This window comes from Bactrocera neohumeralis, unplaced genomic scaffold, assembly GCF_024586455.1.
Source record: "Bactrocera neohumeralis isolate Rockhampton unplaced genomic scaffold, APGP_CSIRO_Bneo_wtdbg2-racon-allhic-juicebox.fasta_v2 cluster11, whole genome shotgun sequence".
In the NCBI taxonomy this organism is placed as follows: domain Eukaryota; kingdom Metazoa; phylum Arthropoda; class Insecta; order Diptera; family Tephritidae; genus Bactrocera; species Bactrocera neohumeralis.
In genome coordinates, this window is record NW_026089624.1 from 19,128,656 (window position 1) to 19,150,106 (window position 21,451).

The 21,451-nt window shown below is 37.4% G+C and overlaps 1 protein-coding gene across 8 annotated transcripts in view; it reads left to right on the forward strand.

Moving 5' to 3' along the window:
- The window catches only part of LOC126766108 (paired box protein Pax-6), a 164,824-nt gene extending 152,112 nt beyond the window's left edge, over positions 1-12,712 (forward strand). For 7 of the 8 annotated variants that reach the window (XM_050483927.1, XM_050483931.1, XM_050483928.1 and 4 more), the window contains 4 exons: positions 8,552-8,725; positions 8,809-9,066; positions 9,130-9,628; positions 11,341-12,712. In XM_050483927.1, coding sequence (XP_050339884.1) covers positions 8,552-8,725; positions 8,809-9,066; positions 9,130-9,628; positions 11,341-12,067 — 1,658 coding nt within the window. In that variant the 3' untranslated portion in view covers positions 12,068-12,712. The remainder of the gene's footprint in view (positions 1-8,551; positions 8,726-8,808; positions 9,067-9,129; positions 9,629-11,340) is intronic. The other variant, XM_050483932.1, reaches the window with a different exon arrangement.
- Positions 12,713-21,451: the final 8,739 nt, after the last annotated feature.

The window sequence follows — 21,451 nt, forward strand, 5'->3', positions numbered from 1 at the left end:
GTTACCTCCATAATTTAACTATGCTCTGGGCATCAGTGACTAGATCACCTTTGGGGGTTCTACAAGAGTATGCTCCGGTCTTGAAACCTTCTGTAAGCCGCCGCATTTTTTCGTAGAATTTTCGAGCATTACCCCTGTCGGCCAGCTTATCAAGCTCTTCGTACTCACGCATTTCGGCCTCTTTCTTCTTCTGTCTGCAAATGCGTCTCGCTTCCCTCTTCAACTCTCGGTATCTATCACATCCCGCACGTGTAGTGGTCGATCGTAACGTTGCGAGGTAGGCAGCCTGTTTTCTCTCCGCTGCGACACGGCACTCTTCGTCGTACCAGCTGTTCTTTTGCTCTTTCCGAAAACCAATGGTTTCGGTTGCAGCTGTACGTAAGGAGTTCGAAATGCCGTCCCACAGTTCCCTTATACCGAGTTGTTGACGAGTGCTCTCAGAGAGCAGGAGTGCAAGCCGAGTAGAAAATCGTTCGGCTGTCTGTTGTGATTGCAGCTTCTCGACGTCGAAACTTCCTTTTGTTTGGTAGCGTGCGTTTTTTGCTGCACAGAGGCGGGTGCGAATCTTTGCTGCAACAAGATAGTGGTCCGAGTCGATGTTAGGACCTCGGAGCGCACGCACATCTAAAACACTGGAAACGTGTCTTCCATCTATCACAACATGATCGATCTGGTTGGTAGTTTTCCGATCCGTAGACAGCCAGGTAGCTTGATGAATCTTCTTATGCTGGAATCTAGTACTACAGATAACCATATTTCGGGCCCCGGCGAAGTCAATCAGCCTCAACCCATTTGGGGATGTTTCGTCGTGGAGGCTGAATTTACCGACCGTAGCGCCAAATATACCTTCTTTGCCCACCCTGGCGTTAAAGTCGCCAAGCACGATTTTGACATCGTGGCGGGGTCAGCTCTCATAAGCGCGCTCCAAGCGCTCATAGAAGGCATCTTTGGTCACATCGTCCTTCTCATCCGTCGGGGCGTGGGCGCAAATCAGTGATATGTTGAAGAACCTCGCTTTGATGCGGATTGTGGCTAGACGTTCATATACCGGAGTGAATGATAGTACTCGGCGGCGGAGTCTCTCTCCCACCATGAATCCAACACCAAACTTGTGCTCCTTTATATGGCCACTGTAGTAAATGTCACAAGGACCTACTCGTCTCTGTCCTTGTCCCGTCCATCGCATTTCTTGGACGGCGGTGATGTCAGCCTTTATTTTTTCGAGGACATCAACCAGCTGGGCAGCGGCACCTTCCCAATTAAGGGTCCGGACATTCCAGGTGCATGCCCTCAAATCGTAGTCCTTATTCCTTTTGCCATGGTCGTCATCAAAAGGGGGGTCTCTCATCCGAGGCTGTGTTTTCTTTTCTTTTTCATTGGTATTGTTTTTTACGTGGCGGGTCCCAAGCCCAGCGCACAACCCTATGTAGGGAATGTTTCGCCTTCTCACATTAGCTCACCTTCGAACGGATGTTCTTAGGCTACCCAGTGGATACTTGGTCAAAGACCGGAAGTAGTGAGCTGCTTGAGCCATGTGTAAAAGAATCGTTTCTGGCCACTCCCAAGTGAATGGCGATCAGAGAACTTTCCTCACTTGCGTGAACTTCTACACATAACTCCATCCTGACGTAATTACAGACGTATTTTATCGATTACACCAAACTGCAATACTCAACACTGATATGAGTTTTTAATGTGAATTAGACAATAATGGTGAATATAGTACGATCCGTGTGTTGTCAATTTCGATAATCACTATGCTAAATTGAATGCTAAATGTTCTGCCATTGTTTTCTGGTGAGCGACGCTGATACATTGGATATCCATCATTTCTACTTTGTGTTTCCGAAAGAAAAGCACGTGGATAGTGTTTGGTGCATTTATTGACAGACATACAAACCGAAGTGGGATTGTGGTGTCCGCAAGGTCTATGAACCATATTGGTTTCCATCACTTCGTATAATACTGGATCTATCTCTGCATCAGGAATTTCAGCAGAAGTGATTTCATCAATTTGATCTGATGTAACCACCATCCAAAAAGGAATGTGTGCGTACGGCAAACCTCTCTTTTGCCACTCAACAGAGTACATCTACCATCTAACAGCACCACACATACGTTGCTTTAAGATAAAGTCAATCAAACATCGTAACTGTTGTTTGAAAAGTCGTGCTGTGACATCGTGACAATCGCTTGCTGATTGAGCGCAATCCATAATTCCGCACGTATTTCACCACATCCTGGGAGTACTTCTTGCCTTGCCTTGCCTTGGGCTGCCATACGTTGGTGGCAAAAAAACGCCGACCGATATTAGGGCGACCTCTTCGCAATTGATCACTTTGTGTGAAACACACGTAAAGTTTTCACTGAATAATTTTGAATAATTTTTCTTTTCAATAGCCGGAATAAAACAGAAAGCGACCGAAATTGAACGATTCAAAGAATTTACAAATCAAAATATTAAAAAACAATAGCCGGAATAAAACAGAAAGCGACCGAAATTGAACGATTCAAAGAATTTACAAATCAAAATATTAAAAAACAAAGCAAACAAAAACTAAAAAAAATTTGTATGAAAAAAAGTTACTTTATGGATTTATCCAATTTTCCGACTTTTTCACATGAAAAGAATAAGGTATTTTTATTTCTAACCCTTCCCCGATCCACAACGAACAACTTCTGAAAATTTCATCAAGATTGGTGCAGCCGTTCTCTTAGCGTTACTACAAACAAACATTCATTCGTTTGTATGGAAAAAAGTAAAGGGCTGTTTTAGAAGTTTTCCGGTAATTATTCGAATTTTTCTTGCCGTAAAAACCATCCTTGAATCTCAAAGAACTTTTTAAAAAATAATTGGCAATATTGGTCCAGGCGTTGTTGAGTCATGCGCTTAGCAACACATTTTGCGATTTATTTTTATACCCTGAACAGGGTATATTAAGTTTGTCACGAAGTTTGTAACACCCAGAAGGAAGCATCGGAGACCCTACATATATAAGTATATATTGTATATATACATAAATGATCAGTATGTTGACCTGAGTCGATTTAGCCATGTTCGTCTGTCTGTCCGTCTTTCTGTATATATACGAACTAGTCCCTCAGTTTTGCAAACGTCATTTTCTCTTCAAGAAGCTGCTCATTTGTCGGAACTGCCGATATCGGACCACTATAACATATAGCTGCCATACAAACTGAACGATCAGAATCAAGTTCTTGTATGGAAAGCTTTCACATTTGACAATGTATCTTCACAAAAGTTGGCACAGCTTAATTTTTAGGGCAACAATGTAATCTCCGAAGAAATTGTTCAGATCGGCCTACTATAGCATATAGCTGCCATACAAACCGAACTATCGGAATCAAGGGCTTGTACTATAGCATATAGCTTCCATATAAACTGAACACATAGTTACTAAAAGAAATGCACCAGGGTATACCAGCTTCGGTGCAACCGAAGTTAACGTTTTTTCTTGTTATATATAAGATATATATAAGATTCTATAAGAGTGTACAGCTGTTGGCGTATGCCGATGATATTGATATCATCGGCCTCAACACCCGCGCCGTTAGTTCTGCTTTCTCCAGGCTGGACAAGGAAGCACAGAAAATGGGTCTGGCAGTGAACGAGGGCGAGACGAAATATCTCCTGTCATCAAACAAACAGTCGTCGCATTCGCGACTTGGCACTCACGTCACTGTTGACAGTCATAACTTTAAAGTCGTAGATAATTTCGTCTATCTTGGAACCAGCGTAAACACCACCAACAATGTCAGCCTAGAAATCCAACGCAGGATAACTCTTGCCAACAGGTGCTACTTCGGACTGAGTAGGCAATTGAGAAGCAAAGTCCTCTCTCGACAAACAAAAACCAAACTCTATAAGTCACTCATAATTCCCGTCCTGCTATATGGTGCAGAGTCTTGGACGATGTCAACAACGGATGAGTCGACGTTGCGAGTTTTCGAGAGAAAAGTTCTGCGAAAGATTTATGGTCCTTTGCGCGTTAGCCACGGTGAATACCGCATTCGATGGAACGATGAGCTGTACGAGATATACGACGACATTGACATAGTTCAGCGAATTAAAAGACAGCGGCTACGCTGGCTAGGTCATGTTGTCCGGATGGACGAAAACACTCCAGCTCTGAAAATATTCGACGCAGTACCCGCCGGGGGAAGCAGAGGAAGAGGAAGACCTCCACTCCGTTGGAAGGACCAAGTGGAGAAGGACCTGGCTTCGCTTGGAATATCCAATTGGCGCCACGTAGCGAGAAGAAGAAACGACTGGCGCGCTGTTGTTAACTCGGCTATAATCGCTTAAGCGGTTTCTACGCCAATTAAGAAGAAGATATAAGATATACAATGTATTTAAGCTATTTAATTGAATAACTATTAATTTTGTATTGGTTAAAATCGTTTCGAAAATTAGCCATTATTTGTCGTGAAAAGCAAATGACAAAAAAATGATATTGGGGAGTATCTATAAGAGATAGACATATGTTTGTGTACCATCGCTGAGTTTCTGTATACGTTTTCAATGTGTACAATACTTAGTACATTGTTTTAATAAATCTTATAATTTTCAGCCTTCGTTTTCAATGTATGCGGAAAAAATTTAATTAGTTACGGCATCACACTAGAACCTTCAAAAATAACAGTATTTCTCCACTATTTAATGGATGTTATTATACAAATAAACCTTCCTCTTCAATCACTCTATCTATTAAAAAAAACTGCATCAAAATTCATTGCGTAGTTTTAAAGATTTAAGCATGCAAAGGGACATAGGGATAGAAAAGGCGACTCTGTTTTATACTACATATTGATTAGTAAAATCTTATCTTTTTAAAAATAAAACCGTTTTATACATGCCGACTAACAATGAAAACAAATGCTTGTTTTATACTATGTATAGTATGTTTAAAGCGGCCTGCGAAGTGCTACAGTTATGTAAAAACAAATTTGTGTATTATATGTTTTTAAAGGGGTCTGGGCAGTGCTAGAATTACGTAAAAACAAATTTTTGTTTTATCTGTTCAAAGCGGCCTGCGCAGTGCTAAAATTATGTAAAAACAAATGTGTGTATTATATGTTTTTAACGGGGTCTGGACAGTGCTAGAATTACGAAAAAACAAATTTTTGTTTTATCTGTTCAAGGCGGACTGAATAGTGCTTAAATTATGTAAAATCCAATATTTGTTTTATATGTTTTTAAGGTGGGCTGGACAGGGTTAGAATTATGTAAAAACGATTGTGTGTTTTATATGTTTAAGGGGTCAGTAGGGTAATCTTTTTTCAAAATTTTTTTTTTCATTTTATGTTCCCTTATACCCTTAGAATTAATGTATAAACCCATTTTACCAATGGAAGGTTTCGGAAAAGGCCCAAAAATAATAATACCGCTCGACGTTCGAAGCGCTCGCAGTGCACACCTGGCACTTTAAATGCTTTTTCTCAAAAAACAATTTTTAAACTGGCGGACATGATTCCGGCCGAACTACTTAACCGATTTGCTTAATTTATTAAAATGTTCACAAAACGCCTGGCTAACGTCCCTACTAGATTCATATTTTTTTATATTTTATTGACAATATTATGACAAAATTTATGCAAAAAAACATGGGGAAAAAAATTAAAAAAAAAACGTTAATTACTTTTTTATTTATCAATATTTTTTCATATTTCTAGTAGGGACGATAACCATTCGCGTACTTTTTAAGAATAAATTGGGTTTTTGTGTTGCAGTGGATCCAACATGAGAAATCGACGTAGAGCTAGTGTGTGTCAATTCTCTTTTCACGGGTCTTTTCCAAAATTTGGCGCACGGTAAATATCTGGTCGGTTGTTGATTTGCCAAGTCTAAAGCCACACTGATAAGGTCCAATCAGCTTGTTGACGGTGGGCTTTAATCTTTCACACAATACGCCTTACCTTACCTTATACGCGATGTTGAGGAGGCTTATCCCACAGTAGTTTTTCGTGGATTGGACAGAGTACACTTACATTAAAATCGTTGGGCATGCTTTCGTCTGACCATATTTAAAAAAAGCGGTTGCATGCACCATATCAGATCTTCGCCGCCGTGTTTCAATAGCTCGGCTGGCAATCTATCGGCCCCCGTCACTTTGTTGTTCTTGAGACGGGTAATTGCTATTCGAACTTCTTCATGGTCGGGTAATGAAACGTTCCTGGTTATACTTTCACTGCCATTCAGCAGGCTGGAGAAGTGTTCCCTCCATAATTTAAGTATGCTCTGGGCATCGGTCACTAGATCACCTTTGGGGGTTCTACAAGAGAATGCTCTGGTCTTGAAACGTTCTGTTAGCCGCCGTATTTTTTCTTTGAATGTTCGAGCATTACCCTTGTCGGCCAGCTTCTCAAGCTCTTCATACTCACGCATTTCGGCCTCTCTTTTTTTGTCTGCACATTCGTCTCACTTCCCTTTTCAACTTTCGGTATCAATCCCATCCCGCACGTATTGTGGTCGAACGTAACGTTGCGAGGTAGGCAGTCTGTTTTCTCTCCGCTGGGACACGGCACTCCTCGCCGTACTAGCTGTTCCTTTGCCTTTTCCGAAAATCAATGGTTTTGGTTGCGGCTGTACGTAAGGAGTTTGAGATGCCGTCCCACAGTTCCCTTATACTGAGTTGTTGACGACTGCTCTCAGAGAGCAGGAGTGCAAGCCGAGTAGAAAATTGTTCGGCTGTCTGCTGTGAACGCAGCTTCTCGACGTGGAACCTTCCTTCTCTTTGTTGACATGCGTTTTTTGCTGCAAAGAGGTCAGTGCGAATTTTGGCTGCAAAAAGGTCGTGATCCGAGTCGATGTTAGGACCTCGGAGCGTACGCACCCAACGCTCTGGAGACGTGTCTTCCATGTGTCACAACGTGATCGATCTGGTTGGTGGTCTTTCGATCCGGAAACAGCAAGGTAGCTTGATGAATTTTCTTATGCTGGAATTTAATACTACAAATAACCATATTTCGTGCCTCGGTGAAATCGATCAGCCTCAATCCATTTGGGAATGTTTCATCGTGAAAATACCTCCTTTGCCCACCCTGGCGTTAAAGTCGTCAAGCACGTTTTTGATATCGTGGCAAGGGCAGCTCTCATAGGTGCGCTCCAAGCGCTCATAGAAAGCATCTTTGGTCACATCGTCCTTCTCTTCCGCCGGGGCGTGGGCGCAAATCAGCGATATGTTAAAGAACTTCGCTTTGATGCGGATTGTGCCTAGACGTTCATAAACCGGGGGCATTGACAGTACTCGGCGACGAAGTTTCTCTCCCATCACGAATCCAACACCAAATGTGCGCTCCTTTATATGACCACTGTAGTAAATGCCACAAGGACCTACTTGCTTTACTCCTTGTCCCGTCCATAGCATTTCTTGGACGGCGGTGATGTCAGCCTTCACTCATACGAGGACACCAACCAGCTGGGCGGCGGCACCTGCCCAATTAAGGGACCAAACATTCCAGGTGCATGCCCTCAAATCGTAATCCTTAATTCGTGTGCCATGGTCGCCATGAAAAGAGGGGTCTCTCCTCCGAGGCTGGTTGTTATTTTTCATTGGGAGCCGCTTGAGCCATATGTAAAGGAATCGTTTCTGGCCAGACCCAAGTGAACTTTCGTGAAGTACTACACATGACTCCATCCTGCCTCCCACAGTATACATACGTCGCCACAAAATGCCTTTAATCAAAAACTTATAGAGTGCTATGGCTACGGTGGAATTTCTTTTACACCTCCTTTTACATTGTAAAAAAGAACGCCCACTCCCCATATAACGGTTTTAATCAAAATTACTAAAATCGAAATTGCGATAATTCGCAAATAAATACGCTAGAAACACTAAATTTTACAGCTATGAAGTACTTAAAAGTGTTAAGAGAAGCAATGGGAAAAATGGTGTTACCACCCCAATTCAGATAAAATCACATATTTCCAGAACTCCCCGATTAGTTTCAAAAAAATTTGGTGCGTAAAATTATATTTGAACGATTAAGTCATAGCGTGAAAATGAAAGAAATTTGTTCACAACGCTTACTGTCTATATAGCACAACTTCAAATCTATCGAAATAACTTTTTGCACCCAAAGTGTATTTTAGTTTTGCAATCACACGTCACAAAATGTCTAAATCGTATCATAACCGCTCAAGTCCCGAGATACCGAAATATAGGCCTCAGTTAGTTACTTTTTGCCAAAAATTTCGATCAATCTGTGAGGTAGCTTAATGAAAATCGGAGAGCATCTCTTCCCGAAAATAACATAACGCGTTGCCTGAAACGAATAACATCGGTTCAATACTAAGTAAGACTAATAGAAAGACTTTCGGAATTGAAATTCTGTTCTAATAAATGACCAGGAATAGTAAAAGCATGAAGATAAGATAATGTGTCATATATCATTTAACTTACATTTAATATCATGAATGAAGTTAAAACATTATATTAAACATATTGTTGTATACTATATTACAATGAATAAATTATATTTGGCTGATATTGTCGGTACGTATTAACTAAAGTCTCCTTTTTTATTTTAACAGAACTCGATGGACATCACTCAGATGAAACCGGTTCGGGCGAGGGCGAAAATTCCAATGGTGGTATGTCGAATGTAGGTGCAAATGATGACGATCAAGCTCGATTAATACTTAAACGCAAACTACAGAGGAATCGCACTTCCTTCACCAATGAGCAAATTGATAGTTTAGAAAAAGGTATTTTTCCATCTTAAAATTATAAAAACAAAACGCAAATATAAATAATTATTTTCGATTTACATATATACAACTGTGTGCAGAATTCGAACGCACCCATTATCCTGATGTTTTTGCGCGTGAGCGTCTGGCTGCTAAAATAGGTTTGCCAGAGGCCCGAATACAGGTTTGGTTTTCTAATCGCCGCGCTAAATGGCGACGTGAGGAAAAATTACGTAATCAACGCCGAACACCCAGCTCAACTGGAGGCGGGTCGTCTATATCTGCTACCTCTGTCGCAGACAGCCCCAACAGAAGCAGTATGAACGGTAGCGTCGGCGCCCCGGTACTGCCCAGTGGAAGTAAGTATATTAAATAGCAATTATAGATTTCTAGAAATCAAGTATACTAAATGAGTAAAAAAGCACGCCTTTTTTTTGATTATTTCGGCTATGCTACGCCAACAACAGATGCACCGATTCCAGATGACGTAATTTCCACACCCCCATTAGCTCATAACTCAGTTTCTACAGGTGATGTAGTAGCTGCTACAACAGTGGCAGTACGTACTTCTGTTAGAGGCAGCGGAGCTGGTACCCCTGATAATCTTGGAGGCGGACAGCAAACATCATCAGGTAGCAGCAACGCCAGCGGTACAAGTGTTACAAATTCGGTAGGTGGACATTCCATTGAACGTAGTAGTACAGGAGTGATGGGACTTAGTGCAACCGCGAGCTCTGGATGTGCGCCCATTGGAGCAGTGCATACATATCATGCGGCGGCACATCATACACACCATTTAGATGGTTCCATTGTACCGACGTTATCACCTCGGCTTAATTTGAATAACGGATTTAGCAGCTCTATGGGGACTATGTACCCAATACATCATCATTCCACAATGGCCATGAGTGAAACATATAGGTAGGCGTTATTTGTGTATAAAAATATTACTAACACTAAGTTCGGGTACAACCGAACATTTTATACTTTTGCAAATTGCAAGAATCAAAGACAGGGAAATACTTTAAGGCGTAAAAGCAATCATATGGAGTAAAGTCAGCCAGATGTTCGAAAATCCTGATATTAGTTATATAGGGGATAGGCCAAGTTTTCACTCAAATTTATCTATTTTAGGCACTGTTATGAGTTAAACAAGTTGTCTTATTTTCATTGGCACATATATTGGCCGATATATGCGGCACAAAGTCACCCGAAAGTTTGAAAATTTTTATATTAAGTATGTGGGGGCTAAAGAAAGAATTAGTCTGATTCAAACCATTTTTGACATATAAACATACCATTATAAGAAACGGATTATCCCTTAATTTTAGTTTTATATATCACACATTGACCAAAATTTTCGATCAAAAGTCAACTATAGGTACCGGGGTCTAACTATTTGCTTCCTAAGGGCTTGAACAGATTTTTATTGGATTTAAAAAAATTTTGATCGCAAGGGGCACACACTGACGATATTATTCATGCAGAGTTTTAAATCGTTATATTAATTGCTTCTCGATTTCTGTACTGGAAAGTGAAAGAATCAAGTGGAATTTAAAATTGTACGATATGAGAATTAGGCGTAGTTGCTGTCCGATTTTGTCTTTTTCAAAATGTTACCTAAGAATGTAAAGAGAATGATGAAGAAAACGTACTAAGTTTTGTCGAAATCGGTCAGTCAGGTCCCGAGGTATGGGATTTTACCAAAATGTGGGCGGTGCCACGCCCATTGTCTAGTTTTCACTCCAGCTCCCATAAAGCTCTCTCATACCATATTCTGGCGTGTTTAGTTATTAATTTATCACGATTTCAGTAGTTTTTAACAGTACCGTTATATGGGGAGTGAGCGGGGTTATCCTCTGATTTCATCCATTTTCACACTATCGGTAGAAGTTCTTATAAAACTTGTACTCAGAATATTTGGTGGGTAGCTTAAGTGATGTGGGAGATATATACTCTATAGTTAATAGAGGGCGAGGCCACACCCACTTTTTCAACAAATGTTGCCCGCTGGTGCCGCTTGCTACTGCGATCCCCAGTACCAAATGACAGCTTTATATCTTAATTTAGTGCACAGTTATGGCACTTTACATGTTTTTGGTTAATGGCGATTTGTGGGCGTGGCAGTAGTCCGATTACGCCCATCTACGCACTCAAATTTTTGTTGTACTAAGGAACCCACATACCAAGTTTCAATGAGATATCTCAGCTTTTACTTTAGTTACAGCTTGCACGGACGGACAGGCAGACAGTCAACCAGATTTCAACTTTTCTCTTAATCTTGGTCATGTTTATATATGTATATGACCCTATATCTATCTCGATTAGTTTTAGGTGATACGTACAACCGTTAGCTGAACAAAATTATAATAGTCTGTAGCAACTGGTTCCAAGAGTATAAATATTACGTATTACGTACCTGTATTAGTAATTGACATAAAAGAAACCACGACTGTGCTAGTTAACACGGCAAAGTCTTACAGGCAGTAAGTCTACCAAAGAAACAGTCTCTTTAATATATGATAAGAATATTTTAAAGGAAAAACTCCGAATTATATATTTTTTTTTGTCAAGTTTAACTTAATCAAAATATGCCTTAATGGGACTTATTTTATATCCATCGCTCATTACAGTTCAATGGCGTCTATGTCATCCTTCACGCATCCCTCAATATCACCGATGCCCGGATCACCAATTTCTCAGCAACGTGACCTAACCCCGCCCTCACTATATCAGTGCCATATGTCGCTTCGTGCTCCCCTTCCACCTCCTCCACATCACCATGCAATGATTGGGAGTTTCGGCATACCGTCGGTAAGCAGTGGACATAGTAGTAGCAGTGCAATGATTGGGTGCGGTAGCTCTAGCTCAACTGCCAACACAAATCAGCAGTTGGTAAGCAGAGGTTATGATACCACAGTTAAAAGTTATGAACAAACGGTGGGGCTGCAACCACCATTACCGCTACCAATAGCTTGTTCAAACAATGTTTCTGCCTTGCCTCAAGTTACCAGCGACAGCTCGGTATCTGCCATAAATTGCGATAGTGGGGCAACTACATCGACAAACCTTAATAACACCACCTTATTATCGACTCGGAACTCACCTTGCAGTCCAATAAGCCATCAGCTAGGTACACCCAACGATGGTGGCGGTAGCAGCAGTACGGCAGCTAGTACCATGCACAATTACTCTCAACTGGGATATGGTTATGCAACGGCCACCGCTTCATCTACAGTATGCAATAATAGTGGCGGCTCCACAGTCATGGACAGTGGCCTTTCCTCAACAAGCTCGCAAAACCAAGTTGGAAAGCAGCAGCAGTTTTTCGCCTCATGCTTTTATTCACCATGGGTTTGAAAGAAATATACAACATTAGTCATTCCCAACGCTCGAAGTGGTTTGAAATACTTAAGTTTATCAATTAATAGTTTCCTAAATGAAAAAACCATACAAATTCATTTTTAAATTGATATTTTGTAAACTATGATTCCGTAGATCTGCGAGATCTAATAGACGCTAATAGTCGCCATACCAAATATAATTTATTTTTATCCAGTTTCAACACTACCTACTATTTGAAGTTTTTTGAATTTTTATGGTTATTTACTTTTGTTCTTTACATTAGTACTTTTGTGCATTATTTATGTTAAAAATATTTGAATTAATAAAGTGATGAAAAAAAAAATATTTAAAAAATCATAGTTTACGAAATGTGAATTTAAAAATGAATTTTTACATTTCTAATTTTGCAAACAATTTGTTTACAAAATGTATATCGATGAGTGGTTCCAATAAATAATGCTCAACCCAAGGTTATTGAAATAATACAATTTTTTAATTCGATCTCGCAACTATTAAAAATTTAAACAAAAGGGTTATAGAATACTTTCGGCATATTCGAGAAATCGATATACATATTAATGTACTATTATTAGATGATGTGGTTTTAGTATGAGAGGTCCATACAGTCGAAATAATAAATAAAATTGTATAGAAAAATAACCGACATTTTTTATTATTTCGTGTCTAATTACTTAACAAATTTGAAGGAAAAAATTGCGGCTGATGCGCTAAGAAGGAAATACCTTTTTACTATTTAACGAACCCAAAATTAGCAAGAAACAGCTTCCAACATCAGAGTCGCAAAATTTCTCTACTCAACAAATCTGAATGAAAAATTTGAGGCTGAATTGCGAAAAAGTCTGCTGGGTATTTGAGGTGTTCGGACTACGAGTTTGAGTTCAAAAATGTTACTCACATACAGCTAATTTTGTCATTTTAGTAAATGGTGGTGGTTTGACCCTACACCCCTTGACTACAAAACTAAAAAATCCTAAGTGTTAGGAAGTTTTTACTATCATTTCCGGTTTTAGCTATCAAAAATTAGTAAGAAACAGTAATGCTATTTTACATAACCCATAGTCAGGCCCTGATAAGTTATTCGAATATAGAAAAAGCACTTTTGTGTTGCGATATATGATTTCCAAATTAAAGAAGTCCTGTGCTGTTTGAACGTGCTTGCAATGAAATATTACGGCTCGTACTAAAAATAGTTCCAAATGTTGACGGGTGGAAAAGAAAAGCATTTGTTTCAACCGATTCGTATTTTATCTCACTTCAATAGTTTTGCCTTACCAGAAAAAATTTCCGCATTAATTTCATTAAAATATTCCACATATTGACCGTCCGCTTTAAAGTCAGATGGAAAAGCACTAATATGTGGTATTCCCAAAATAAAATTAGGTCAATAATACACATAATAAATTATTTTCAAACTTTCCATTTCCTTTATACCGTTTTATCACTTAACATGGATATAGCATTGTTTAATACCTATGTATTATTCAGACTCCCATATGCCACATTTTCGTTATTCTAACAAACCATAAGACGATTGCATCAGTCAGTGTATGAGTTATGCATATAACTTTATTAATTGCTTGAAAATACATTATGTTCACAAATATACATAAGCAATGTAAATAATTAATGCAGTCAGTACAGACCTTTTTCTACCCCAAATATAGCCGATTTAATGATTTCCTTTTCACCTGGCTTTAAAATGTTTAAGTTGGTTAAAATGTGTGAAACTTGAAATTAGGGTGACAGGTATTCTAATAGGTTTTAGCGCTTAATATGTAAGGCATTGGGTTCGCCCTTGGTACCGATCCTTTAGTTGACATTTTTCACATCAACTTAAGACTATATTTTAAATTTATCCTCTTCGGCTGAGTTTATGTCATATCATTTGAATATAATTTTCGCTAGCGAGAAGTAAAATATAGTTAGAAAACTAATTGAGTTTATGATTAATGACGTGCAATTCATTCACGATTTCGACGAAAAGTGAATGTTGAATTCCTTCTCAAATTTTTTTTAAAACAAGATTTTGTCAACTCCTGAAGGTATTTCCTTGCTTTGGTCCTTACATGTTGTAAGCGTATGAAATGTTCGGTTATACCCGAACTTATTCCTACCTTCTTTGTTATCGTACAGTTTATATCATATGATATTACCATATAATAACGCCATCTGGAAAATTTTCTCAGAGCTTTGCTCTGGATAATATAATATCTCGACAATTAGCAAAGTGTTCCATTCACGTTCTTAATTTTGATCGTTTAGTCTGTATCACAGCTATATTCTATGGTGGTGCGATCTGAAAGTTTTGTTCAGATATTTAAGCGTTGCTGTAAGGCGCAATTCATGCTAAATTTCGTAACGATACCCTGTCAAATAAAAAAAATGTATACAAACACTTGATTCCGTTCGTTTAGTTTGTATGACAGCCATACGCTGTAATGATTTGATCTGAACAATTTCTTTGGAGATTGGCAATAACCAATGCCAAATTTTGTGAAGATATTAAATAGTGATCCTTTTCGAGGCTACCTACTTTTTTTAAAGAAAAAAAAAACACAAAAATGTTTTAATATAATGGGAAATGTTTACTATCCACCGAAATAACATTAATTAACAAAAAAAGGTTATTGAAAAAGTACCTCATGCACTTCATTCCGATCGTTCAGCTTGTATGGCAAAGTTATGTTATAGTGGTCCGTTATCGGCGGTCCCGACAAATGAGCAACTTCTTGGAGAAAACAGACGTGAGCAAAATTTCAAAATGATATCGCAAAAGGTTAAAGGCTAGTTTGCGTATATACAGACGGTGTTGCAAACTGTGCGGAAAACTTAATATACTCAGTTCAAGGTATTAAAAGGCATAGAGTTGTTATTATTTATGTATGTATGTATATGCAAACAACGTGAAACTACTGTCCCTCAACAAGCGATGCAAAAACTATAGGTTGACTAACATCAAACTCAAATGAAAGCAGATAAACGTGCAGTGAAAGGTCGTGAAGCGTGCTAGTCAATATTCATACGATTGTTTTCACACAGGCACAATAAGAAATCTGCGATGATGATATTATCAACGTTTCATTATATTTATCTCCGATCATTACAATCAACGACAATCCGACCACCACTACTTCGCACTATTTGATGACAGCAGTCGAAGGAGAGCTACTGTTGTGAAAGGAAATAACTTAGGGGATAATCAGGCAACAGGCATTAGCGTGGATAGTGCTCGTGATTCTGTGATACATGTATAGTATGTGCTGCTGTCTATAAACTTTCGAATGGATTTTGATATACAAGTCATTTACGGAGATAACGTTTTGTAGTTCATATATAAGTAGATTCGATTTCAAAAACAAGCAAGTGTTAGATGCATTCTAAATTATTGTTTTGAATACACATTCCTTTGCCTACTATTATATAATATATATTTCACTTGTTGCTGAAAATAATAAAAATTGTATATGTAGCAATAAAACCAAAATAATTAATTGAAAATGGCGGAAGATGCCTATAGTTGGAAATTACAAATAATCATTTAAAATTGTGGGTTGGCATTTCAAAGAGAAATTATTAAAGGTTATCATTTGTAGTACTGATTTGATTTAATTTAAACATACCCTTTTGAATTGAATTGTTAATTATGGTTTACAAATAGCAAAGAACTCTCAAATAATTTTCTTCCCTTGCAGCATTGAAAATATTGTGTTAACCATTAGTATGACAGGGAGTTCGTGATATATTAAATATGTATGCAAAAAATATGTAGGTAAGTATAAGAGAGTATCGAAAATAGCGAACACTACACTAGCATCCCCAGGAGTTTTCATTTTATCTGGTGCTAACATTGGTTATGCCATAGTGGCGGAATGGTGTCACTTTGCTGACATGCGTCACCGTGAACTGGCGATAACGTAATCAAGATTTGCAGCACGCGACACAATAAGAGCTAAAAACTTGTTAGAAATTTAATTTCAAAATAAGTAAGAAAGGGATAAGTTCTTGTGTGACCGAACATTTAATACTCTTGCAACTTGCTACGTTCAAAGCTAGGGAAATACCTTCTGGTGCATAAGGTTTGTTAGTTGTCTGTGGTCTAGGGCAAGTTTTCCTCCGATTTTATTCATTTTTGGCGCAAAGATAATTACAAAAACACGATCTCCCATATTTGCTGATATATACCGTATTTATCAAGTCAACCGGAAGTTCAAAAATCTTAAAATAAGGTTTATAAGGGCTAAGAGAAGTATTAACTCGATTCCACCCATTTTTCATACACACACATACTATTATTAGCAAATTATTTTCTCTGCATTTCAGTTAAATATCTCAACACTGGCCGGTATTTTCGATAAAAGGTTCGAAATTGGAACTTTGATCCACATATTCGGTATCTGCGAGCTTGAATACTTTTCATACTATTTGGAAAATGTTTACCCATGGCATGTTCACCCGTGGCAGACCGTTACATTTATTAGTACTTGATTTGCATACTGAAAAGTGATAGAATCAGATGGAATTCAAAATTGTGTTATATGGGAAATGGGCGTGGTGTAGTACCATTTCGCTCATTTTCGCACTGTAACATAATGACAAGTTAATATTATTTACTAAATTTGGTCGAGATCGGTCGGGCAGGTCCTGAGATATGAGTTTTCACCGAAATCGCGCATCGTCAAATTTTAACCCCTTTCCCTGTTTAGCGTAATTACAGTTCTATGTCTTAATTTTGTGCTAAGTTATGGCACTTTATAAATTTTCGTTTAATGGGGTTTTGTTGGTGTGGCAATGGTCAATTACGGCCTTCTACGAACTCATCCTCACTTTTACAAAGAACACATCTACCACATCTTCATTAAGATATCTCATTATAGATATTTTCGTCAAGATATCTTAATTTTTACTTAAGTAATCCCTTGCACAGACGGTCAGACAGACAGTCACTCGGATTTCAACTTGTCTCATCGTCCTGACAATTTTTATAGATATAAAACCCCATATCTGACATGATTATTTTAGGTTAAACAAACAACCGTTAATTGGACAAATCTATTATACTTTATAGCGATATGTTGCAAGAGTATAACAACATATTAGATGTCATGTTTTGCAGTGACGTCCTATCGCTGAGTAATATTTCAACACTGAGTCAAACGAGCACATTATTTTCCTGCGATTTCTAGATTAGAGCCAGGCTGTTTATGCTCTATCCACTTGTTGCAAAGCCTTTTTCCATGTGCTACAACAAATTAAGTTTTATGTACTGCCCTTAATATAATTTTTGGGTTAGCATTCGGATGGGTAAACAACAGTAGTGTACAAATTCCAAATGAAATTTGGTTTTATTTCTCTTTCTTATGCTTCAAGCACTTGTACACTCTAAAACAATGCGTTTTTATAAGCAGCACTATGTGCTTCTGTTGAGCTTTATTACAAAACTGACTACACTTAACTTTAAGGTTTATAATCTAACCTATGCTTGAGCCGGCCTACGTGACCAAAGATGCTTGGTCAGCTAAAAGGGTTTGCGCGTGTAGCGCTCACCTGCAGCTATTTGGTTTTGGGGGAGAAGACATGGTTGCGCGTGTTTCGCTCACTTAAGAATTTAGCGGATGCGCGTTTAGCGCAGTTGCACTTTTGGTTGTAATAGGACTCCAAAGTATGCAAACGGTTTGTATGTTTCTAGCATATAATGTGGGAATGGAATTTATGTAGAAGTTCATAAAATATTGTGTTAACTCCTCCCTCCGAAATATCAAGCGTCCCCGCTTGATTAATTAAAAAAATGGGATGTCGTTAAGACTTCTATGCTGCGTCCTTTTAATTACTGGCATTTGAAATGATTCCGGTTTGCTAATAATTATTTCAGGCTTTACGCGCTTTTTGCATCTGAAAATTGCAATTATGGTAAGTACTAGGGCTAATAGCCCAAAATGAGTGAATAAACTGGATTTCACTAAAAGATTCAGAGAACTTATTTTTTTAATGTTTTTTATATTAAGCTCTTTCATAAGTTTTAAGGATAGAACTTCCTCGAACTCTGAATTTGAGTTTGAATGTTGGATTAAAGCAGGCAGTGGTCTCAAGCTATGTTGTTCTAAAGTTGTAAAATTCATGTTATTTATTCTTATAGTTTCATTAAAGATTCTTATCAAATATGATCCTCTTAATTTTCTAGTATTATTATTTGCAGTAATATTTCCTTCGAAATTATTTAAAAGTATTAATCCATTATTTATTTCTACAATATTTTTAACATGTTCCGTATTTGTTACGGTGCACTTATATGGTTTATTCCTTATTAAATTTTTTATACAATTTTCGTTTTCCAAATTAACAATTTGGGTTTGTTTGCAAATTTGTATTTCATTTATTATTTTACAATCTTTTTCTATACCATAATATTCTTCATTACATTTCAGTATTTTTTCAAAATTTATCTTTAAAATAGTTTCGTTTTTACTTAAAGGCTTAATTATAATAGATTTGCAAATTTCTTTACCGGTTTTCGGTATTTTTATCATATAAATTAGTAAGTTTTGTTTTACAGCAATTTGAACATCTGCAAAATTCAGAGATTCTTCTAACGAACCAAATTGCAGATTCTCTTCGATAAAAATTTTATTTATTCTATGCGCTTCTTGATTGTTAATAATAACTGAGTTAATAATGTTCGCTTTAGTTAAATGAATTGCTCTTTTAATATTTTCTAACTCATCTTTGATTATGTCAATTTTAAATTTATATTTAAGTATTAGGGCGGTTTGAAATTCGTTACTACTTCCTAGAGACTTTATTATTGAGTTGCTAATTTCTGTTATATTGTTTATTCTTTCTAAAATGTTTTTGTTGATTATTAATTGTTGGTTGTTATTCTCGATTACTTCTTTAAATTTGCTGTTGATGGCTATTAAATCGTCATGGTCGGGGTTGCCAGCTATCCATTTCCAGGCTGATCCTATGTAGTCTAGTGATCTTTTGTTTTTGTATTTAGGTAAAATGTTATTAATTGTTATGTTGATATTACTGATTTCGTCTGTTATAAATGGGTAAAGAGGGTTGTTAGCTGGAATGTTTCGTATGAAGTTTCTGTTCAGTTCCCGTAATATTGTAGAGTATTCTGTTATGTTTGTCATGTGGATAATCCGGTATGTTCCTGTTTGAATTTTGCCAATTCCTTCCTCCATCATTACGATTTCTGACTGAGTGTAATCTAACACCTCAACCGAACCATCGCTTAAAATAAAGTTCAGGAAAAAGAGAGATCTAAAAATAATAAAAATGTTCTGAGTTAGTTTCGTATGCGGTCCTTGTGAACTATTTTGCCTGATTCTGTTTTTACAGTGGAATGTCTGTTTTCCTTAACTATTTCCTCTTTGTACCTTTTTGAAAGTTTTGTTCCTAATCTTTTATTCTGTTTAACAAAAATTTTGTCTCCTGTTCTATAGTCAATAGTTTCCTTTCTATATTTGTTATGATATTGCAGGTCCTTTTCCTGTTTCTCTTTTAATTTTTCTAGAACCTTTTTCATAGTTTCTTCTCTGTTAGTGGCATTTGAGGTAGGTCTACCGAAGAATATGTCAACGGGTTTTTTTCCTGTAACAGAATGAACAGAATGGTTGTATTCGTTTACAGACCATTCCATTAATTCGTCGAAATTTTTATCAGAGTGTTCCTGTTTTAAGCATCTCATAATTTCTGATATTGTTGAATGGAACCGTTCTATTTGTCCATTCACCTCGCTTTTATAGGGTGGTGCAGTGAATATTTTTATATTGAATTCGTTTTCTAACATGAATTTTATTGGTTGAGAATTAAATGTCCTTTCGTTATCGAAAACTATAGCCTTCGGAATTCCAAAATAAAATATTATTTCTCTTAAGGGTTTTTTTATACTGTCTATACTTTTCCCGTCTATTTTCTTTATAATGGCTAATTTGGAAAACTTGTCAATAGAAGTCAGTACTTTATGTTTGTCTGTTGAGAAAATGTCTATGTGAATAGTATGCCCTGAATATTCTGGTAAGGGTGTAGCTCCTAATTTTACATTGTTTGGGTGGCGATCATATTTATTTTCTTTACAAACTTTGCATAATTTTGTTATTTTTTTTATTTTTTTCGACATAGCGGGGAAATAATATTTTTCCAAAATCTGTAGCTTATTTTCTTTTTCGTTTCTGTGAGCACGATTATGTTCCTCGATTATTATTTTATCTTGGGCCTCGGTCTGAGTAATATCTTCAACTACTATTTGTGTGAAACGAATTTTGTAATTTGCGAAATGTAGAGGGTAGATTGATTGGATTTTTAGCATAATGTGCTCTGTGGTTTTTATACCATTGATTACCGATGGATTAAGATATTTCTTTAAAAGCGATTTTAGCGATTCTTCATTGTAGGTTGTTTCAGTTATTAAGTGCCTATGGTACGTAGGGAAAACTATTTCGAATTTGTATGAATTTTTGGAATCTTCTGATATGAAAATTTGGTTCTTGAAGACGTTAATGGGTATTTCTACTGAAGAAATTAAATTTTCGGAAGAGCTGTCACTACTGTGGACAGTCATTGAATTTAAGTTAGCGATTGGTGGTCGTGAGAGTAGGTCTGCGACAATGTTTGTGTTGCCTGGTTTATAAATGATTTCGTGGTTATATTCTTCCAATTGTGCCTTCCATCTCTTCATTTTTGCATTAGTATTTTTGTTGCTGAGAGCAAAGGTCAATGGTTGGTGATCAGTGTAAATCTTAACCTTTTTTGATCCGTATAGGAAGCATTTCAGGGACTGTAGTGCCCAAATTATTGCCAACATTTCTTTTTCATTGGCGGCAAAAGTTTCCTCTGCTCTGCTTAGAGTTCTTGACAGAAAGGATATTGGCCTACCGTCTTGGGAAAGTACGGCTCCTAGAGCGTAATTTGAAGCATCCGTGGTAAGCTCAAAAGCTTTTTCGAAATCTGGATAGTGAAGTATAACATCGTCTGACGTCAAGCAATTTTTCAGGTCTTTAAAAGCTTCTACTTGTTGTGCTGTTAGATTTAAAAGTGTCCTTTTAGACTGATTCTTGGAAACTCTTCCAAGCTCTCCTCTCAGTATTTCAGTCAGGGGTTTTGCAATTTGTGCGTACGCCTTTATAAATCTGCGATAATGTCCGGTCATTCCTAAAAAGGAGCGTAAATCATGGACAGTTTTGGGCCGTGGAAAATTTATTATAGCTTCTATCTTTTTTTGTGTAGTGCGAATTCCATTTTGGCCAACTATTATACCGAGGAACTCGATTTCCTTTTTGATAAATTCACATTTATCGAACTGTACCTTTAAATGCGCTTTTTCGAGAGTGTCAAATATAATTGCAAGATTTCTAAAATGATCTTCTTTACTTT